The sequence below is a fragment of the Aegilops tauschii genome, chromosome 3, assembly GCF_002575655.3.
Source record: "Aegilops tauschii subsp. strangulata cultivar AL8/78 chromosome 3, Aet v6.0, whole genome shotgun sequence".
NCBI classification, from domain to species: domain Eukaryota; kingdom Viridiplantae; phylum Streptophyta; class Magnoliopsida; order Poales; family Poaceae; genus Aegilops; species Aegilops tauschii.
In genome coordinates this window covers 600,461,184-600,482,119 of record NC_053037.3, presented here as the reverse complement: position 1 = coordinate 600,482,119, position 20,936 = coordinate 600,461,184, and the positions used below count along the sequence as shown (strand labels likewise).

At 42.6% G+C, this 20,936-nt stretch overlaps 1 protein-coding gene across 3 annotated transcripts; it reads left to right on the top strand.

Moving 5' to 3' along the window:
* Nucleotides 1-7,253: 7,253 nt before the first annotated feature.
* Nucleotides 7,254-17,208, top strand: LOC109779191 (uncharacterized). Of its 3 annotated transcripts, none has more exons than XM_073511261.1 (7): nt 7,254-7,763; nt 7,859-7,945; nt 8,064-8,107; nt 8,175-8,221; nt 8,536-8,617; nt 9,461-9,563; nt 11,351-17,208. In XM_073511261.1, exon 7 carries the CDS (start codon nt 11,575-11,577, stop codon nt 13,618-13,620), a length of 2,046 nt encoding a protein of 681 aa, XP_073367362.1. In that variant the 5' UTR covers nt 7,254-7,763; nt 7,859-7,945; nt 8,064-8,107; nt 8,175-8,221; nt 8,536-8,617; nt 9,461-9,563; nt 11,351-11,574; the 3' UTR covers nt 13,621-17,208. The 3 variants fall into 3 exon arrangements, with proteins under 3 accessions (XP_073367362.1, XP_073367361.1, XP_073367363.1); XM_073511260.1 differs by having other exon boundaries at nt 9,453-9,563; XM_073511262.1 differs by lacking the exons at nt 7,254-7,763; nt 7,859-7,945; nt 8,064-8,107; nt 8,175-8,221 and having other exon boundaries at nt 8,236-8,617; nt 9,453-9,563.
* The last annotated feature ends 3,728 nt before the right edge of the window (nt 17,209-20,936 follow it).

The window sequence follows — 20,936 nt, the reverse complement described above, 5'->3', positions numbered from 1 at the left end:
GAAGAAAAAAAGAAGAAAAAGAATATCTATTTTTTCTTCTTCTCCTCTATTCCTTTCTTCTTCTCCTCTTCTTTTTCTTCTTTTTTCCTCTTATTTATTTCTCCTCTTCTTCCTCTCCTCTTCTTCTCCTTTCTTCCTCTTCTTATTTTTGTTTTTCCTCTCCTTCTTTTTCTTCTTCTTCCTTTCCTAGCTAGATACATAAAACTTTTCTAAAAATGTAAATTTTGCATATATAAAAATTTCCTAACTCTTTTACAACCACAAAAATTACTCCAACTTCATGACAGTACCCACACTCCATTTCACCAAAAACCTTCTGATCCATAGTTCAAAATTTTCAAATTTCATTCAAATGAAATTTGAACCAGATTCAAATTCCTTGCTGAAAACCTATTCAAATTCCTTTCTAAAAATCTAACTTTTGCATATATGTATTTTTAAAACATCATTACAGTTGAAAAAATACATACATACATACATACAAAAACATGTAAAAAATACATACATACATATATGGACATACATAAAAAATACATATATCTAAAAAATATATTTATTACATCATTACAGTCGGCGACGGCGAGGGCGCGGGCGACGGCGACGGGCGAGGGCGCGTCGACGGCGAGGGCGCGGGGAAGGGGCGGCGCGCGTCGGGGCAGGGACGGCGCGCGGCGACGGCGACGACGGGCGCGTGCGACGGCGACGGGCGAGGGCGCGGCGACGGCGAGGGCGCGGCGACGGCGAGGGCGGCGGGCGGCGAGGACGCAGGCGAGGGCGACGACGGGCGCGGGCGACGGCGACGGCGGGGGCGGCGGGCGGCGTCGATGTTGTCGAGGGGTCGTCAGGGGCAACTGCGAGATGAAGATGAAAATTTTCACAAGTGTTGGTTATATACCAAGAGCTTTGGTCCCGGTTCGTGGCACCAACCGGGACCAATGCACCCTTTAGTCCCGGTTGGTTCCACCAACCGGGACCAAAGGTCTCTTTTCAGCAGCCCAAAGGGCGGGAAGCAGCGGCCTTTGGTCCCGGTTGGTGGCACCAACCGGGACTAAAGGGGGTGCATTGGTACCGGTTCGTGGCACCAACTGGGACCAATACACCACCAAAGGACATGTGATGCCCGCGTCGCGGCCAAAGTTTAGTCCCACCTCGCTAGTTGAGAGAGCCCGAGAGTGGTTTATAAGCGCTGCTGCGCCAACCCTCTCGAGCTCCTCTCCATTGCAGGCTTACGGGCCTAATCTTGCACTGCTATGCCTGTGGGCCTGCTGGGCCTTCTGCGGGCCTGAATCCTGGCCCATTGATGGGTTTCTAGTCGTATTCAGGCCGTGGTGGCCGAGTAGGTGGCATTTTTTTATTTTTTCCCAGTTTTTTTGTTTTCTTTTTTGCTTTATTTATTTTATTTTGTTTCTACTTACAACAAAATACTTATTTATTTTATTTTATTTTGTTTCTAATTACTTATTTATTTTACTTTATGATAATTCTTTTTGCTATTAAAGTTTCTATCAAAAAAAGTTTTTTATGAAAATTCTTTTTGCTTTTAATGATTTTGAATAGAAAATACTTCGATAATTTTAGTTGCATCAATTTTATATGATTTTAGTTTCAATAATACTAGAGGTTTCTTATAATGTTTTGAACAGAAAATACTTTGTTAATTTTAGTTTCATAAATTTTATTAAAGTTTATTTTATTTTGTTTCTACTTATATATTTTAATAAAGTTTATATTATTTTGTTTCTAATTACTTATTTATTTTATTTGTTATTTTTCATGCACCATTTTTCATGCATTTACTAATTATTTTGAGCTATAAGACCCTAAAATTGAAAAGCATTTCAAATGAACTCTGAAAAGGTTGAAAGTTGGCATGGTATCATCGTTTCATCCACATAGCATGTGCAAGAAAGTTGAGAGGGTTACGGCAAAAACTAGATGCACTTCGTGTACAAAACGGACAATGGTATCATACTCGTCTGTTACAAAGTTGGCATGGTATCATCATAATAGTTGCGGGAGAAAGTCTTCACTTTTTCTTCGCTTGTGTCATTTGCTTATTGCGCCGTAACCATGGATAATCTTCATCGTTTATCAGGATGCTTGGGTCAGCCTTGACTTTGAAGGAAGGAATTTCATGAAACTTTTCATAATCTTCAGACATGTCTGTCTTGCCCTCCACTCCCACAATGTCCCTTTTTCCTGAAAGAACTATGTGGCGCTTTGGCTCATCGTATGATGTATTCGCTTCCTTATCTTTCCTTTTTCTCGGTCTGGTAGACATGTCCTTCACATAGATAACTTGTGCCACATCATTGGCTAGGACGAACGGTTCGTCAGTGTACCCAAGAGTGTTCAGATCCACTGTTGTCATTCCGTACTGTGGGTCTACCTGTACCCCGCCTCTTGACAGATTGACCCATTTGCACTTAAACAAAGGGACCTTAAAATCATGTCCGTAGTCATGTTCCCATATGTCCATTATGTAACCATAATACGTGTCCTTTCCCCTCTCGGTTGCTGCATCAAAGCGGACACCGCTGTTTTGGTTGGTGCTCTTTTGATCTTGGGCGATCGTGTAAAATGTATTCCCATTTATCTCGTATCCTTTGTAAGTCAATACAGTCGAAGATGACCCCGTGGACAACGAGTACAACTCATCACAAACAGTGGTGTCACCTCTGAGACGTGTTTCCAACCAACTGCTGAAAGTCCTGATGTGTTCACATGTAATCCAGTCGTCACACTGCTCCGGGTGTTTGGAGCGCAGACTGTTCTTGTGTTCATCGACATACGGGGTCACCAAGGTAGAGTTCTGTAGAACTGTGTAGTGTGCTTGAGTCCGCTCCTAGCGTGCCTTTTCCAGTCAGTCTCCCCTCATACCGCGATTTAGGGAGACCTATCTTCTTAAGGCCAGGAATGAAGTCAACACAAAACCCAATGACATCCTCTATTTGATGGCCCATGGAGATGCTTCCTTCTGACCTAGCGCGGTTACGGACATATTTCTTTAGGACTCCCATGAACCTCTCAAAGGGGAACATATTGTGTAGAATTACGGGCCCCAGAATGACAATCTCGTCGACTAGATGAACTAGGACGTGCGTCATGATATTGAAGAAGGATGGTGGGAACACCAGCTCGAAACTGACAAGACATTGTGCCACATCACTCCTTAGCCTTGGTATGATTTCTGGATCGATCACCTTCTAAGAGATTGCATTGAGGAATGCACATAGCTTCACAATGGCTAATCGGATGTTTTCCGGTAGAAGCCCCCTCAATGCAACCGGAAGCAGTTGCGTCATAATCACGTGGCAGTTTAGGTTCTGGAACTTTTTCTCTGGCATATTTATTATTCCCTTTATATTCGACGAGAAGCCAGTCGGGACCTTCATAATGAGCAGGCATTCAAAGAAGATTTATTTCTCTTCTTTCGTAAGAGCGTAGCTGGCAGGACCTTGCTACTGCTTCGGAGGCATGCCGTCTTTTTCGTGCAAACGTTGCAGGTCCTCCCGTGCCTCAGGTGTATCTTTTGTCTTCCCATACACGCCCAAGAAGCCTAACAGGTTCACGCAAAGGTTCTTCGTCACGTGCATCACGTCGATTGAAGAGCGGACCTCTAGGTCTTTCCAGTAGGGTAGGTCCCAAAATATAGATTTCTTCTTCCACATGGGTGCGTGTCCCTCAGCGTCATTCGGAACAGCTAGTCCGCCGGGACCCTTTCCAAAGATTATGTGTAAATCATTGACCATAGCAAGTACGTGATCACCGGTACGCATGGCGGGCTTCTTCCGGTGATCTGCCTCGCCTTTGAAATGCTTGCCTTTCTTTCGACATTGATGGTTGGTCGGAAGAAATCGACGATGGCCCAGGTACACATTCTTCCTGCATTTGTCCAGGTATATACTTTCAGTGTCATCTAAATAGTGCGTGCATGCGTGGTATCCCTTGTTTTGTCTGTCCTGAAAGGTTACTGAGAGCGGGCCAATCGTTGATGGTTACAAACAGCAACGCGTGCAGGTTAAATTCCTCCTGTTTGTGCTCATCCCACGTACGTACACAGTTTCCATTCCACAGCTGTAAAAGTTCTTCAACTAATGGCCTTAGGTACACATCAATGTCGTTGCCGGGTTGCTTAGGGCCTTGGATGAGAACTGGCATCATAATGAACTTCCGCTTCATGCACATCCAAGGAGGAAGGTTATACATACATAGAGTCACGGGCCAGGTGATGTGATTGTTGCTCTACTCCCCGAAAGGATTAATGCCATCCGCGCTTAAACCAAACCATACGTTCCTTGGGTCAGCTGCAAACTCAGCCCAGTACTTTCTCTCGATTTTTCTCCACTGCGACCCGTCAGCGGGTGCTCTCAACTACCCGTCTTTCTTACGGTCCTCACTGTGCCATCGCATCAACTTGGCATGCTCTTCGTTTCTGAACAGATGTTTCAACCGTGGTATTATAGGAGCATACCACATCACCTTCGCAGGAACCCTCTTCCTGGGGGGCTCGCCGTCAACATCACCAGGGTCATCTCGTCTGATCTTATACCCCAATGCACCGCATACCGGGCATGCGTTCATATCCTTGTACGCACCGCGGTAGAGGATGCAGTCATTAGGGCATGCATGTATCTTCTGCACCTCCAATCCTAGAGGGCATACGACCTTCTTTACTGCGTATGTACTGTCGGGCAATTGGTTATCCTTTGGAAGCTTCTTCTTCAATATTTTCAATAGCTTCTCAAATCCTTTGTCAGGCACAACATTCTCTGCCTTCCACTGCAGCAATTCCAGTACGGTACCGAGCTTTGTGTTGCCATCTTCGCAATTGGGGTACAACCCTTTTTTGTGATCCTCTAACATGCGATCGAACTTCAGCTTCTCCTTTTGACTTTCGCATTGCGTCCTTGCATCGACAATGACCCGGTGGAGATCATCATCATCGGGCACTGGTTCCTCTTCATCTTCAGCAGCTTCCCCCCTTGCAGCATCATTGGGCACATCGTCTGGTTCCTCTTGATCTTCAGCAGCTTCCCCCGTTGCAGCATCACCGTATTCAGGGGGCACATAGTTGTCATCGTCCTCTTCGTCTTCGCCGTCTTCCATCATAACCCCTATTTCTCCGTGCCTCGTCCAAACATTATAGTGTGGCATGAAACCCTTGTAAAGCAGGTGGGTGTGAAGGATTTTCCGGTCAGAGTAAGACTTCGTATTCCCACATGTAGGGCATGGACAACACATAAAACCATTCTGCTTGTTTGCCTCAGCCACTTCGAGAAAATCATGCACGCCCTTAATGTACTCGGAGGTGTGTCTGTCACCGTACATCCATTGCCGGTTCATCTGCGTGCATTATATATAATTAAGTGTGTCAAAAACCATTACAGAACATCATGAATAGATAATTAAGTGACCAAATTAATAGAAGTTCATCATCACATTAAAACCAAAGTACATACATAGTTCTCATCTAACAACATATAGCTCTCGAGAGCATCTAATTAATTAAACCATACATTGAAACTATGTAAAACATTTCAATGCGAAAACAAATGCGATCATAATCGCAACCAAGGTAATAATTGATTCAACGGCATAATGATACCAAGCCTCGGTATGAATGGCATATTTTCTAATCTTTCTAATCTTCAAGCGCATTGCATCCATCTTGATCTTGTGATCATCGACGACATCCGCAACATGCAACTCCAATATCATCTTCTCCTCCTCAATTTTTTTTTGTTTTCTTCTTCAACTAAATTTAACCTCTCGACAATAGGGCCGGTTGGAATTTCCGGTTCACATACCTTCTAGATAAATAAAATCTATGTCACGTTGGTCGGCATAATTTTCATAAACAATAAATGAACCAATAATTATAAAGATAATATATACCACATCCGAATCATAGACAGGACGAGGGCCGACGGGGGCGGATACCAAAACCATCGCACTATATAATAACAAGCAATAAAATAGTAAGAAAATTAGACAAGTATCTATCTAAAGTAAGAATTTTTTTCTTTCAGAAAGAAGATAAGAACAAGAGGCTCACCACGGTGGTGCCGGCGACGAGATCGGCGCGGGCGATCGACGGCGGGGAAGACGGGAATGGGACGTGACGGGCCGCTAAACCTAGACAAATCTCGAGGAAAATGGAGCTTTGAGGTCGAGCTTCGAGACGAGAAAGCTTAACTAGTGTGGCTCGGGCATTTCATCGAACACCTCATGTGCATAGGAGGTGAGGTAGAGCACCACAAAGCCCTCCCCTCGCCGGCCAGAGAAAAACAGAGCACTGGAGTGCTCTGCTCGCGGGTGAGGGGTATATATAGGCACCTCATTGGTCCCGGTTCGTGGCATGAACCGGGACTAAAGGGCAGCCTGTGGTCCCGGTTCAAGCCACCAACCGGGACCAATGGTGGTGGGCAAGGAGCGAGGCCCATTGGTCCCGGTTCGTCCCACCAACCGGGACCAAAGGAGCCAGACGAACCGGGACCAATGCCCCCACGAGGCCCGGCAGGCCCCTGGCCTCACGAACCGGGACCAGTGCCTCCATGGGTCCCGGTTCTGGACTGAACCGGGACTAATGGGCTGACCCGGCCTGAACCAAAGCCCTCTTTTCTACTAGTGCCAGGAGCTCATCAGTTACCAATAGACAATGTTAGTCATAAGGTACGTACACTAAACACGTACGTCCCAGCGTCGCGGCCGTCCACGTGCATACCAGGTTTCTCGTCGACTTGTTGCTTCTGCTTTACTTGGTCACTATGGGCATCTTCCTCTCCCACGAAAGATCTTAACAACATAGGACCTGCTATGCGTTGTCTGCTGTCTGCTTCTGCTTTTGAAGCGGCACGGTTCCAATCTTGCATCCATGGCAGAGGATCCCTGACGTTATCCAGGAGGAAGAAATCATGCAGTGATCGGCTGAACGTGAGAGCGACGACGGCTGCATGCGTGAGAGTAGGAGAGATCGCCGTAGCCATGGGATTTTGGCGGCGGCGTGCGAGAGAGGAGGAGCTTGTAGCTGTTCTTTTTGTCTTCTTTCAACGATGGATGGACTCATTGAACATATAAATCCTCAAGAATTCATAGGCAGGACCAAGCCGTCCATGTCGCCCATAATTCGCTATGAACAGTGCTGCTGCCACCGCCTGTAAATTGTGTGCCCCGCCGAGGGCATTTTGGTAATTTCGCGTGCAGGGTTATAAATCACAAACCCTAGCTTCCCAAGGCCCAAGCGCCACCCTTCTCCCTCCTCCTCCATCCGTCCTCATGAGCCGCCGCCGCCATTCCGCCTCCCTCCTCTCTGTCCGACGACCACGCCACCCGGAGGAAACCGCCGCCCAAGAAGGTCCGGGGACGCCCGTTGGCGGGAGGACTACGCCGCCGCTGGGAGAAAAGAGGAAGAGGAGGTGGCACGGGGGAGACCAGCGGCGGCTACGCCTCTCCCATCCTCGAGCCCCTAGGCACTCATCTTTCCCTCCACCTCGTCCCGTCTCCCATCCTCCTCAACCCTCCGCCTCATGGCCTCAGCGGTGGCGCCGCCACGTTCTCGATCCGGCTGGATCGGTCGTAGGTTGCCCCCATCTGGTGTCGTGCGCTGTGATTCCGGATCGGCCGTACATCGCGTCCAAGAGAGCTGGAGTGGTTGAGGGCATCAGGGGAACCCATCCTGCTCGACCCCCCACTCCTGGCAGCTATCTGTAGAGAGGAGAGCTGGAGGATTGCTCCCAGTTCATCGAGGAGACGCCCGACACGTGAGCTCTTTCTTCATCGTTTCCTCATATTTCCATGGTGACCTATGCTCATCCCTCTAATTCATGACTACTTATATTTTTGTGTTCCTATGCAGATAGGGTTAGCGAGGAGGAGGCTTCCTTCTATGACGATGCGCAGAGGAGAAGACACAAGGATATGTGCTGCTAGATCTGACATGGAGGTCTCTGTCCACTCCTTCCATTCCACGAACCTCCAACTGGTTCTTCTTTTCAGTAGGATATGCAGTCCATGTTCTGGCCTCTTTTTGATATGTGCATTACCGCGATTTCTTCCTGCAGGTGCTATTCAATCCATCAGTTGCTCGCAGCCTGCTGTGATTAAGGTTTGCTCCCTTCCACTGCTATATCGCTTGGTTTCATGGGCCATTCTTAGATCCCTTTGTTCTGCAGGAGGCCATGTTATTTTGGTGTGCGAGAGAGATCTTGCAGGCTGGCAGGTACGCCTCCAACTTTATTGGTTCAATATATGTTTGCTATATTGACTATCTCTAAGTGGTTGTTGTTATATGCGTTTCCCGTCCGCATGGTAGTTTTTTCCATTTGATCTATCTCTAGGTGGTTGATGTTACATGTGTTTCTACTGTGCTAAATTTCAGTCTTATTACAGTAGCACATAGGATTTCTGTATTATTTGCATTTACTCCTGCTAAGAACATGTGCTTAATTTTTGTCTTATTTGCCCCAATTTACTGCTGATAAGAACATGTACAGAAAATCTTCTTTTACTGTTTCTTCTTGATGTTGAGAACAGATGCTTTGAACATGAGCATGTGGGCAATTAGTAGTCTGAAGAAGAGACAAAGAAAACAATCTCAACATGATGGTTGTGCTAGGTGAGTTCCTCTTTGATGACATGTTGCCGTGTTGTAAAGTTATCATTGTTGAACTATGTGTCCCTGGTGCCGAGCTCCCCCAAATCAACATTTTGAAGCTTTTTGTGTATGGGAAAAAGTGGAAAAAGAATTTTACCTTAGTGATAATCTCTCTACTGAAATTCTTGATGCGTGGATACAGGTATATGAGCAAGAATTCTGAGAATTATATTTTCCAATGTAAACATTTACCAAGAAAAAAATCCCTTAAATATTCTGCGATAAGCAATGTTGACGACAGTGAATATCTAATCATGCCTGAGTGTTTTGCCTTGCGATGTTCAGCTTGTTCTTATTTCTTAAATTTTTTGTTAGCTTACTTTGTTAAGCTCCTTTTATGGCTGGTGGGAGGATCATTCAGCTGACCAAGTAGAGTATGATGGTAATATCAAATCTGAGATTATTAAAGCATCTTTTGTGTAGGTATCGTAAACAAACTTAGCGCTGTAGTATCTTTCAGAATCATTGTTAGGTTAATGATGATGCAAGTTTCCCTTTGACATATTTCTCAAGCATTGGCAATGCTGAGGTAACGGAGAGTGTCAGCAACTACAATTAATTCATTTATCCATTGAATTGCGATAACAAGAGGGTAAAATGGCATGCATGATCACTCTTTTAGAATGTAAAAAGTCTTAACTGGAATTTAAGAAAGTTGACACCGCATTTCTGGTTCATTCAATGAAATTTTCTGCTCTTCAGTTTAACTTTCTATGCATGTTTGTGATAGTGAAGGTCGATATTTTGATCTCTAATGGAATGTACATCTTCCTGATTTTCCTCTATCTATGTGGAGGTCTCAAGAAAGAGAAAAGAACTTGTGGTTCAAGCAGCAAGAAGATAGCCAGCCAAAATGAATCAAAACAAGAACAAGCGTCGGGAACTTACAAATGAGGAAGTGCAGCTGGTATGGCATCTCTGTTTTACCAGAGGAAAAACTGCTGGACAATCATCTTCTTGCCATTTTATAGTTGACTTCCTGCCATGATTTGCTTCCTAAAAGAAATAGCAGTCAACTTGAAATAAGTAATTTATCTAGCTACAAATGCTTATTCTAGAGTGATTATGTTTCTTCCAATTGCGGACAATGTTTTTTAGTTGACACTTTAGTCTACATATCTGCTAAATATTTACATGTTTGCATGGCTAGAAAAAATCAGATACTGTACTTAAGCATTAGTGGTGGGTTAGTTATTCTACTTCTTTGGGCTAAATGTTTAGCAAGGACTGCACATCTGAAACAACTAACTGGCCTTGCTTTTGGTAGATTTTCCTTGTATATAACTCGCTTTTCTATTTCTCGAGGACAAGAACACCATATAGAGATTTTAGAGGTTGGCCCTGGTTTCAGATACAATGCGCGTGATGGTTTAAATTTATTCTGCTTCTTACATGAGGGTCTATGCTACTTTCAAACTTGAGCGAAGATTTTACTGTATGATATAAATTAAATCATTTGTTTCTACTACTCCCTCCGTCCCAAAATTCTTGTCCTAGATTTGTCTAAATATGGATGTATCAAGTCACGTTTTAGTATTAGATACATCTGTATCTATACTAATCCAAGACAAGAATTTTGGGACGGAGGGAGTACATGTTAAAGGTGTTGGGGAACGCAGTAATTTCAAAATTTTCCTACGCACACGCAAGATCATGGTGATGCATAGCAACGAGAGGGGAGAGTGTAGTCCACGTACCCTCGTAGACCGTAAGCGGAAGTGTTATGACAACGCGGTTGATGTAGTTGTACATCTTCATGATCAACCGACCTAGTACCAAAAGTACGGCACCTCCGCGATCTGCACACGTTCGGCTCGGTGACGTCGCACGAACTCATCGGGAGAGGGCAATCTCCATCAACATCTTCACCAGCACCATCTCCTCTCGAACCCTAGTTCATCTCTTGTATCCAATTCTTGTCTCCAAGTCTGGGATTGGTACCTGTAGGTTGCTAGTAGTGTTGATTACTCCTTGTAGTTGATGTCAGTTGGTTTATTTGGTGGAAGATCATATGTTCAGATCCTTTATGCATATTAATACTCCTCTGATTATGAACATGAATATGCTTTGTGAGTAGTTACGTTTGTTCCCGAGGACATGGGAGAAGTCTTGCTATTAGTAGTCATGTGAATTTGGTATTCGTTCGATATTTTGATGAGATGTATGTTGTCCATCCTCTAGTGGTGTTATGTGAACGTCGACTACATAACACTTCACCATTATTTGGGCCTAGAGGAAGGCATTGGGAAGTAATAAGTAGATGATGGGTTGCTAGAGTGACAGAAACTTAAACCCTAGTTTATGCGTTGCTTCGTAAGGGGCTGATTTGGATCCATATGTTTCATGCTATGGTTAGGTTTACCTTAATACTTTTGTTGTAGTTGCGGATGCTTGCAATAGAGGTTAATCATAAGTGGGACGCTTGTTCAAGTAAGAACAGCACCCAAGCACCGGTCCACCCACATATCAAATTATCAAAGTACCGAACGTGAATCATATGAACGTGATGAAAACTAGCTTGACGATAATTCCCATGTGTCCTCAGGAGCGCTTTTCTCCATATAAGAGTTTGTCCAGGCTTGTCCTTTGCTACAAAAAGGATTGGGCCACCTTGCTGCACTTTATTTACTTTTGTTACTTGTTGCTCGTTACAAATTATCTTATCACAAAACTATCTGTTACCTATAATTTCAGTGCTTGCAGAGAATACCTTGCTGAAAACCGCTTATCATTTCCTTCTGCTCCTCGTTGGGTTCGACACTCTTACTTATCGAAAGGACTACGATAGATCCCCTATACTTGTGGGTCATCAAAACTCTTTTCTGGCGCCGTTGCCGGGGAGTGAAGCGCCTTTGGTAGGTGGAATTTGGTAAGGAAAAATTTATATAGTGTGCTGAAATTTACTGTCACTTGTTATTATGGAAAGTAATCCTCTGAGGGGCTTGTTCGGGGTATCTTCACCCCGACCAGTAGAGCAAAGAGTTGCTCCTCAACCTACTGAACCTACCGAAGATGAAAATGTTTACTTTGAAATTCCTTCGGGTATGTTAGAAAAACTGCTAGCTAATCCTTTTGCAGGAGACGGAACAAAGCACCCTGATGAGCACCTAATCTATGTGGATGAAGTTTGTGGATTATTTAAGCTTGCAGGTGTGCCCGGTGATGTTATTAAGAAGAAGGTCTTCCCTTTATCTTTGAAGGGAGAAGCATTGATATGGTATAGGCTATGTGATGATACGGGATCATGGAACTACAAACGATTGAAATTGGAATTTCATCAGAAGTTTTATCCTATGCATCTTGTTCATCGTGATCGCAATTATATATATAATTTCTGGCCTCGCGAAGGAGAAAGCATTGCTCAAGCTTGGGGGAGGCTTAAATCAATGTTATATTCATGCCCCAATCATGAGCTCCCAAGAGAAATAATTATTCAAAGTTTTTATGCTCGGCTTTCTGATAACAATCGCACCATGCTCGATACTTCTTGTGCTGGCTCTTTTATGATGAAGACTATTGAATTCAAATGGGATTTATTGGAAAGAATTAAACGCAACTCTGAATATTGGGATCTCGACGAAGGTAAGGAGTCAGGTATGACACCTAAGTTTGATTGTGTTAAATCTTTTATGGATACCGATGTTTTCCGTAAGTTTAGCACTAAATATGGACTTGACTCTGAGATAGTAGCTTCTTTCTGTGAATCTTTTGCTACTTACGTTGATCTTCCCAAGGAGAAGTGGTTTAAATATCATCCTCCCATAGAAGTAAAAGTAGCTGCACCTATTAAAGTTGAAGAAAAGACTGTCACTTATAATGATCCTATTGTTCCTACTTCTTATGTTGAGAAACCACCCTTCCCTGTTAGGATAAAGGATCATGCTAAAGCTTCAACTGTGGTTCATAAAAGCAATATTAGAACTTATACACCTCCTGAGCAAATCAAAGTTGAACCTAATGTTGCTATTGTTAAAGATCTCTTGGCTGATAATATTGATGGGCATGTTATTCATTTCCGTGATGAAACTGCTAGAATTGCCAAACCTTGTGATAAAGATAAACATAGACCTGTGGTAGGCATGCCTGTTATGTCTGTTAAAATAGGATATCATTGTTATCATGGGTTATGTGATATGGATGCTAGTGCTAGTGCAATACCTATTGACTTATACAAAGGAATTAAGCATGATATTGCACCTACTGAGTTAGAAGATATTCATGTCACAATTAAACTTGCCAATAGAGATACTATTTCACCAATGGAAATTGTTAGAGATATTGAAGTCTTGTGTGGGAAAACTAAATATCCTGCTGATTTTCTTGTTCTTGGTTCCCCACAAGATAGCTTTTGTCCCATTATATTTGGTAGACCCTTCTTGAACACCGTTAATGCTAGGATAGACTGCGAAAAGGATGTTGTTACTATTGGTTTAGGTGATATGTCTCATGAGTTCAACTTTTCTAAATTTCATAGACAACACCGTGAAGAGGAATTACCTAGTAAGGTTGAAATTATTGGTCTTGCTTCTATTGCCGTACCTCCTAGTGATCCTTTAGAACAATATTTGCTGGACCATGAAAATGATATGTTCATGAATGAAAGAAGGGAAATAGATGAAGTATTCTTCAAACAGGAACCCATCCTGCAACACAATTTGCCTGTTGAAATCCTAGGGGATCCTCCTCCACCCAAGGGTGATCCCGTGTTTGAGCTCAAACCGTTGCCTGATACTCTTAAATATGCTTATCTTGATGAGAAAAAGATATACCCTGTTATTATTAGTGCTAACCTTTCAGAGCATGAAGAAGAGAGATTATTGAAAACTCTAAAGAAGCACCGTGCTGCTATTGCATATATTCTTGATGATCTTAAGGGCATTAGTCCCACTTTATGCCAACACAAGATAAATTTGGAGAAAGATGCCAAACCAGTTCGTGATCACCAACGACGACTCCTAAGATGAAAGAAGTGGTAAGAAAGGAAATACTAAAGCTCCTTGAGGCAGGTATTATTTATCCCGTTGCTGATAGTCAGTGGGTAAGTCATGTCCATTGTGTCCCTAAGAAGGGAGGTATTACTGTCGTTCCTAATGATAAAGATGAATTGATTCCGCAAAGAATTATTACAGGTTATAGGATTGTAATTTATTTCCGCAAATTAAATAAAGCTACTAAAAAGGATCATTACCCCTTACCTTTTATCGATCAAATGCTAGAAAGATTATCTAAACATACACATTTTTGCTTTCTAGATGGTTATTTTGGTTTCTCTCAAATACCTGTGTCAGCCGATGATCAATCAAAGACCACTTTTACTTGCCCTTTCGGTACTTTTGCTTATAGACGTATGCCTTTTGGTTTATGTAATGCACCTTCTACCTTTCAAAGATGCATGATGGCTATATTCTCTGACTTTTGTGAAAATATTTGTGAGGTTTTCATGGACGATTTTTCCGTCTATGGATCCTCTTTTGATGATTGCTTAAGCAACCTTGATCGAGTTTTGCAGAGATGTGAAGAAACTAATCTTGTCTTGAATTGGGAAAAGTGCCACTTTATGGTTAATGAAGGTATTGTCTTGGGGCATAAAGTTTCTGAAAGAGGTATTGAGGTTGATAAAGCCAAGGTTGATGCTATTGAAAAGATGCCATGTCCCAAGGACATCAAAGGTATAAGAAGTTTCCTTGGTCACACCGGTTTCTATAGGAGGTTCATTAAGGACTTCACAAAAATTTCTCGGCCTCTGACTAATTTATTACAAAAAGATATACCATTTGTCTTCGATGATGATTGTGTAGAAGCATTTGAAATACTTAAGAAAGCATTGATCTCTGCACCTATTGTTCAGCCACCTGATTGGAATTTACCCTTTGAAATCATGTGTGATGCTAGTGATTATGCTGTAGGTGCTGTTCTAGGGCAAAGAGTTGATAAGAAATTAAATGTTATTCAATATGCTAGTAAAACTCTAGACAATGCTCAGAGAAATTATGCTACTACTGAAAAAGAATTCTTAGCAGTCGTATTTGCTTGTGATAAGTTCAGACCTTATATTGTTGATTCTAAAGTAACTATTCACACGGATCATGCTGCTATTAATACCTTATGAAAAAGAAAGATGCTAAGCCTAGACTTATTAGATGGGTTCTCTTGCTACAAGAATTTGATTTGCATATTGTTGATAGAAAGGGAGCTGAGAACCCCGTTGCAGACAACTTGTCTAGGCTAGAAAATGTTCTTGATGACCCACTCCCTATTGATGATAGCTTTCCTGATGAACAATTAAATGTCATAAATGCTTCTCGTACTGCTCCATGGTATGCTGATTATGCTAATTATATTGTTGCTAAATTCATACCACCCAGCAAAAGAAAAAGTTTTTCTATGATTTGAGGCATTACTTTTGGGATGACCCACATCTTTATAAACAAGGAGTAGATGGTGTTATTAGACGTTGTGTACCTAAGCATGAACAGGAACAGATCCTACGCAAGTGTCACTCCGAGGCTTATGGGGGACACCACGCTGGAGATAGAACTGCACATAAGGTATTGCAATCCGGTTTTTATTGGCCTACTCTCTTCAAGGATGCCCGTAAGTTTGTTTTGTCTTGTGATGAATGTCAAAGAATTCGTAATGTTAGTAGACATCAAGAGATGCCTATGAATTATTCACTTGTTATTGAACCATTTGATGTTTGGGGCTTTGATTATATGGGACCTTTTCCTGCCTCCAATGGATACACACATATTTTAGTCGCTGTTGATTACGTTACTAAGTGGGTAGAAGCTATTCCAACTAGTAGTGCTGATCATAACACTTCTATTAAGATGCTTAAAGAAGTTATTTTTCTGAGGTTTGGAGTCCCTAGATATTTAATGACTGATGGTGGTTCACATTTTATTCATGGTGCTTTTCGTAAAATGCTTGCTAAGTATGATGTTAATCATAGAATTGCATCTCCTTATCACCCACAGTCTAGTGGTCAAGTAGAATTGAGTAATAGAGAGCTCAAATTAATTTTGCAAAAGACTGTTAATAGATCTAGAAAGAATTGGTCCAAGAAACTTGATGATGCATTATGGGCCTATAGAACTGCATATAAAAATCATATGGGTATGTCTCCGTATAAAATGGTTTATGGAAAAGCATGTCACTTACCTCTAGAACTAGAACATAATGCATATTGGGCTATTAAAGAGCTCAATTATGATTTCAAACTTCCCGGTGAGAATAGGTTATTTGACATTAGCTCACTAGATGAATGGAGAACCCAAGCCTACGAAAATGCCAAGTTGTTTAAAGAAAAAGTTAAAAGATGGCATGACAAAAGAATACAAAAGCGTGAGTTTAATGTAGGTGATTATGTATTGCTATACAACTCTCGTTTAAGATTTTTTGCAGGAAAACTTCTCTCTAAATGTGAAGGCCCTTACGTTATCGAGGAGGTCTATCATTCCGGTGCTATAAAAATCAAAAACTTCGAAGGCACAAATCCGAAGGTGGTGAACGGTCAAATAATTAAACATTATATCTCAGGTAATCCCATAAACGTTGAAACCAATGTTATTGAAACCGTAACCCCGGAGGAATACATAAGGGACACTTTCCGGAACGTTTCAGACTCCGAAAAGGAATAAGTATGTGGTACGGTAAGTAAACCGACTCCAAAACAGTTTTTATGGCAATATTTCTCTGTTTTGGAATATTTAGAAAAATAGAAAAATAAGAAGCAGTCCGGGAAGGACACGAGGCCTCCACGAGGGTGGAGGACGCGCCCCCCTACCTCGTGGGCACCTCGTGTGCTCTCCGGACTCCGTTTTCTTGCACGATACGTATTTTGGTGGGTAAAAATTCATTATATATTCTCCCGAAGGTTTTGACTCCTGTATCACGCAATTACCTCTGTTCTTGTTTCGAGCTGTTTTCTGTCAGGATTGTCAAGGCCAGGCATCATGTCGTCTCCCTCCTCCAACAATGGTGACAACGATGCTTAGCTAATGAAGATAGAGCTGAAGAGGGAGGAACCCGTGGAGATCAACAAGGATGAAGGGATCAAGAAGGCCACGGAGGACCAAGCTCCGGCAGCAGAAGACACCCTTCAACTTGATCACAATCTTCTTACCCCAACTGAGATCGAAGCTTTCAAGATGATTGAGTTAGCTTGTATACAAAACAATTATCTCACACATGAAAATATTTTGTTGAAGGAGCATATCATCGCACTCAAGAGCATTATCCGCAAGTTGGAGGACCTCTTACGCGCGATGTGCGATTACCCATCACCAACAACTCCACCATCTTCTTCACCAGCAAAGGAGACATAATCACATGGGTATGGGCACTCCCCTTGGCAACTGCCAAGCTTGGGGGAGGTGCCCCGGTATCGTATCACCATCACACTCCTATCTTTACCTTTTTCTTAGTTTGATCCTTTAAGTAGTATCTTGATCTAGTAGAATAAAGTTTTGGTATGATATAGTTTTGAGTTTTGCTTTATGATCCCTCTATGTAATCGAGTCCGTGAGCTATATAATAAAGATTAGTGTTGAGTCCGTGAGCTATATAATAAAGATTAGTGTTGAGTCAAGGGCTTGATTATTTTGCCATGATCTTGAGGGAATAAAAGAAAAGAGAAAAGAGTAAAAAGAAACAAAGAGATCATATTGATCTTATGGAGAGTAATGACTTCACATAGAAAAAGTATGATGATTAAAAATTGTTGAGAGTTGACAAACATAGCTTTGGTCATCGTTGCAATTAATAGGAAGTAATAAAGAAAGAGAGGTTTCACATATAAATATACTATCTTGGACATCTTTTATGATTGGGAGCACTCATTAAAATATGACATGCTAAAGAGTTGATGTTGGACAAGGAAGACAACGTAATGGGTTATGTTTTCTTATATCTGAGATAAAGTATATTGTCATGGATCATCCAACATGTTGAGCTTGCCTTTCCCCCTAATGCTAGCCAAATTCTTTGCACCAAGTAGAGATACTACTTGTGCTTCCAAAAACCCTTAAACCAGTTTTGCCATGAGAGTCCACCATACCTACCTATGGATTGAGTAAGATCCTTCAAGTAAGTTGTCATCGGTGCAAGCAATAAAAATTGCTCTCTAAATATGGATTGATTGGTGTGGAGGAAATAAGCTTTATACGATCTTGTGATGTGGAAGAAATAAAAGCGATGGACTGCATAATAAAGGTTCATATCACAAGTGGCAATATAAAGTGACGTTCTTTCGCATTAAGATTTTGTGCATCCAACCGTGAAAGCGCATGGGAACCTCTGCTTCCCTCTGCGAAGGGCCTATCTTTTATTATTATCTTCTACCTTATGCAAGAGTCATGGTGATCTTCACCTTTCCTTTTTACATTTTATCCCTTGGCAAGCACAGGATGTTGGAAAGATCATGATATATATATCTAATTGGATATAGGGTAGCATGAGTTATTATTGTTGACATTACCCTTGAGGTAAAAGGTTGGGAGGCGAAACTATAAGCCCCTATCTTTCTCTGTGTCCGGTTGAAACTCCGTAACCACAAGTATTGCATGAGTGTTAGCAATTATGAAGGACTAAATGATAGTTGAGTATGTGGACTTGCTAGAAAGCTCTGACATAGACTCTTTCTGATGTTATGATAAATTGCAATTGCCTCAATGACTGAGATTATAGTTTGTTAGTTCTCAATAAAGTTTCTGATTCATACTTTGCATTCTGAATAGATTATTACTTGAGCATAAGAAATCATATGACAATATTCACATATGTTGCTGTTATGAGAATAATCATGATGCCCTCATGTCCGTATTTTGTTTTATCGACACCTCTACCTCTAAACATGTGGACATATTTATCGTTATCAGCTTCCGCTTGAGGACAAGCGAGGTCTAAGCTTGGGGGAATTGATACGTCCATTTTGCATCATGCTTTTATATCGATATTTATTGCATTATGGGCTGTTATTACACATTATGTCACAATACTTATGCCTATTCTCTCTTATTTTACAAGGTTTACATAAGGAGGGAGAATGCCGGCAGCTGGAATTCTGGGCTGGAAAAGGAGCAAATATTAGAGACCTATTCTGCACAACTCCAAAAGTGTTGAAACTCCACGAAAAGTTATTTTTGGAAATAATAAAAAATACTGAGCGGAAGAAATACTTGAGGGGGCCCACACCCTGGCCATGAGGGTGGGGAGCGCGCCCTACCCCCCTGGGCGCGCCCCCTGCCTCGTGGGCCCCCTGTTGGCCCGCCGGTGCCCATCTTCTGCTATATGAAGTCTTTCGTCCAAAGAAAAATCATAAGAAAGCTTTCGGGACGAGACTCCGCCGCCACGAGGCGGAACCAATCTAGGGCTCCGGCAGAGCTGTTCTGCCGGGGACACTTCCCTCCGGGAAGGGAAATCATCGCCATCGTCATCACCAACGCTCCTCTCATCGGGAGAGGGCAATCTCCATCAACATCTTCACCAGCACCATCTCCTCTCAAACCCTAGTTCATCTCTTGTATCCAATTCTTGTCTCCAAGTCTGGGATTGGTACCTGTAGGTTGCTAGTAGTGTTGATTACTCCTTGTAGTTGATGCTAGTTGGTTTATTTGGTGGAAGATCATATGTTCAGATCCTTTATGCATATTAATACTCCTCTGATTATGAACATGAATATGCTTTGTGAGTAGTTACGTTTGTTCCTGAGGACATGGGAGAAGTCTTGCTATTAGTAGTCATGTGAATTTGGTATTCGTTCGATATTTTGATGAGATGTATGTTGTCTATCCTCTAGTGGTGTTATGTGAACGTCGACTACATAACACTTCACCATTATTTGGGCCTAGAAGAAGGCATTGGGAAGTAATAAGTAGATGATGGGTTGCTAGAGTGACAGAAGCTTAAACCCTAGTTTATGCGTTGCTTCGTAAGGGGCTGATTTGGATCCATATGTTTCATGCTATGGTTAGGTTTACCTTAATACGTTCGTTGTAGTTGCGGATGCTTGCAATAGAGGTTAATCATAAGTGGGATGCTTGTTCAAGTAAGAACAGCACCCAAGCACCGGTCCACCCACATATCAAATTATCAAAGTACCGAACGCGAATCAAATGAACGTGATGAAAACTAGCTTGACGATAATTCCCATGTGTCCTCAGGAGCGCTTTTCTCCATATAAGAGTTTGTCCAGGCTTGTCCTTTGCTACAAAAAGGATTGGGCCACCTTGCTGCACTTTATTTACTTTTGTTACTTGTTGCTCATTACAAATTATCTTATCACAAAACTATCAGTTACCTATAATTTCAGTGCTTGCAGAGAATACCTTGCTGAAAACCGCTTATCATTTCCTTCTGCTCCTCGTTGGGTTCGACACTCTTACTTATCGAAAGGACTATGATAGATCCCCTATACTTGTGGGTCATCATGCCCCCATATATAAAGGAGCAAGGGGGGAGGTCGGCGGCCCTTGGGGCGCGCCAAGGAGGGGAGGAGTCCTCCTCCTAGTAGGAGTAGGACTCCCCCTTTCCTAGTCCAACTAGGAGGAGGAAGGGGAAAGGCAGGAAGAGGAAGAGGAGAAGGAAAGGGGGGCGCGCCCCCCCTCCCTAGTCCAATTCAGACTCCCTATACGGAGGGGGCGCGGCTACCCCTTGTGGGCTACCTCCCCTCTTCCCTATGGCCCATGTAGGCCCAACTTTCCCCCGGGGGGGTTCCGGTAACCCTCCGGCACTCCGGTTTTCTCCGAAACCACCCGGAACACTTCCGGTGTCCGAATATAGCCGTCCAATATATCAATCTTTATGTCTCGGCCATTTCGAGACTCCTCGTCATGTCCGTGATCACATCCGGGACTCCGAACTACATTCGGTACATCAAAACACATAAACTCGTAATACCGATCGTCACCGAACGTTAAGCGTGCGGACCCTACGGGTTCGAGAACTATGTAGACATGACCGAGACACGTCTCCGGTCAATAAACAACAACGGAACCTGGATGTTCATATTGGCTCCCACATATTCTACAAAGATCTTTATCGGTCAAACCGCATAACGATATACGTTGTTCCCTTTGTCATCGGTATGTTACTTGCCCGAGATTCGATCGTCGGTATCTCAATACCTAGTTCAATCTCGTTACCGGAAAGTCTCTTTACTCGTTCCATAATGCATCATCCCACAACTAACTCATTAGTCACATTGCTTGCAAGGCTTATAGTGATGTGCATTACCGAGAGGGCCCAGAGATACCTCTCCGACAATCGGAGTGACAAATCC

Bases quoted from the DNA above. Each gene is read 5' to 3' on its own strand.
- LOC109779191 (XM_073511261.1), top strand. From the start codon at position 11,575: ATGGAAAGTAATCCTCTGAGGGGCTTGTTCGGGGTATCTTCACCCCGA.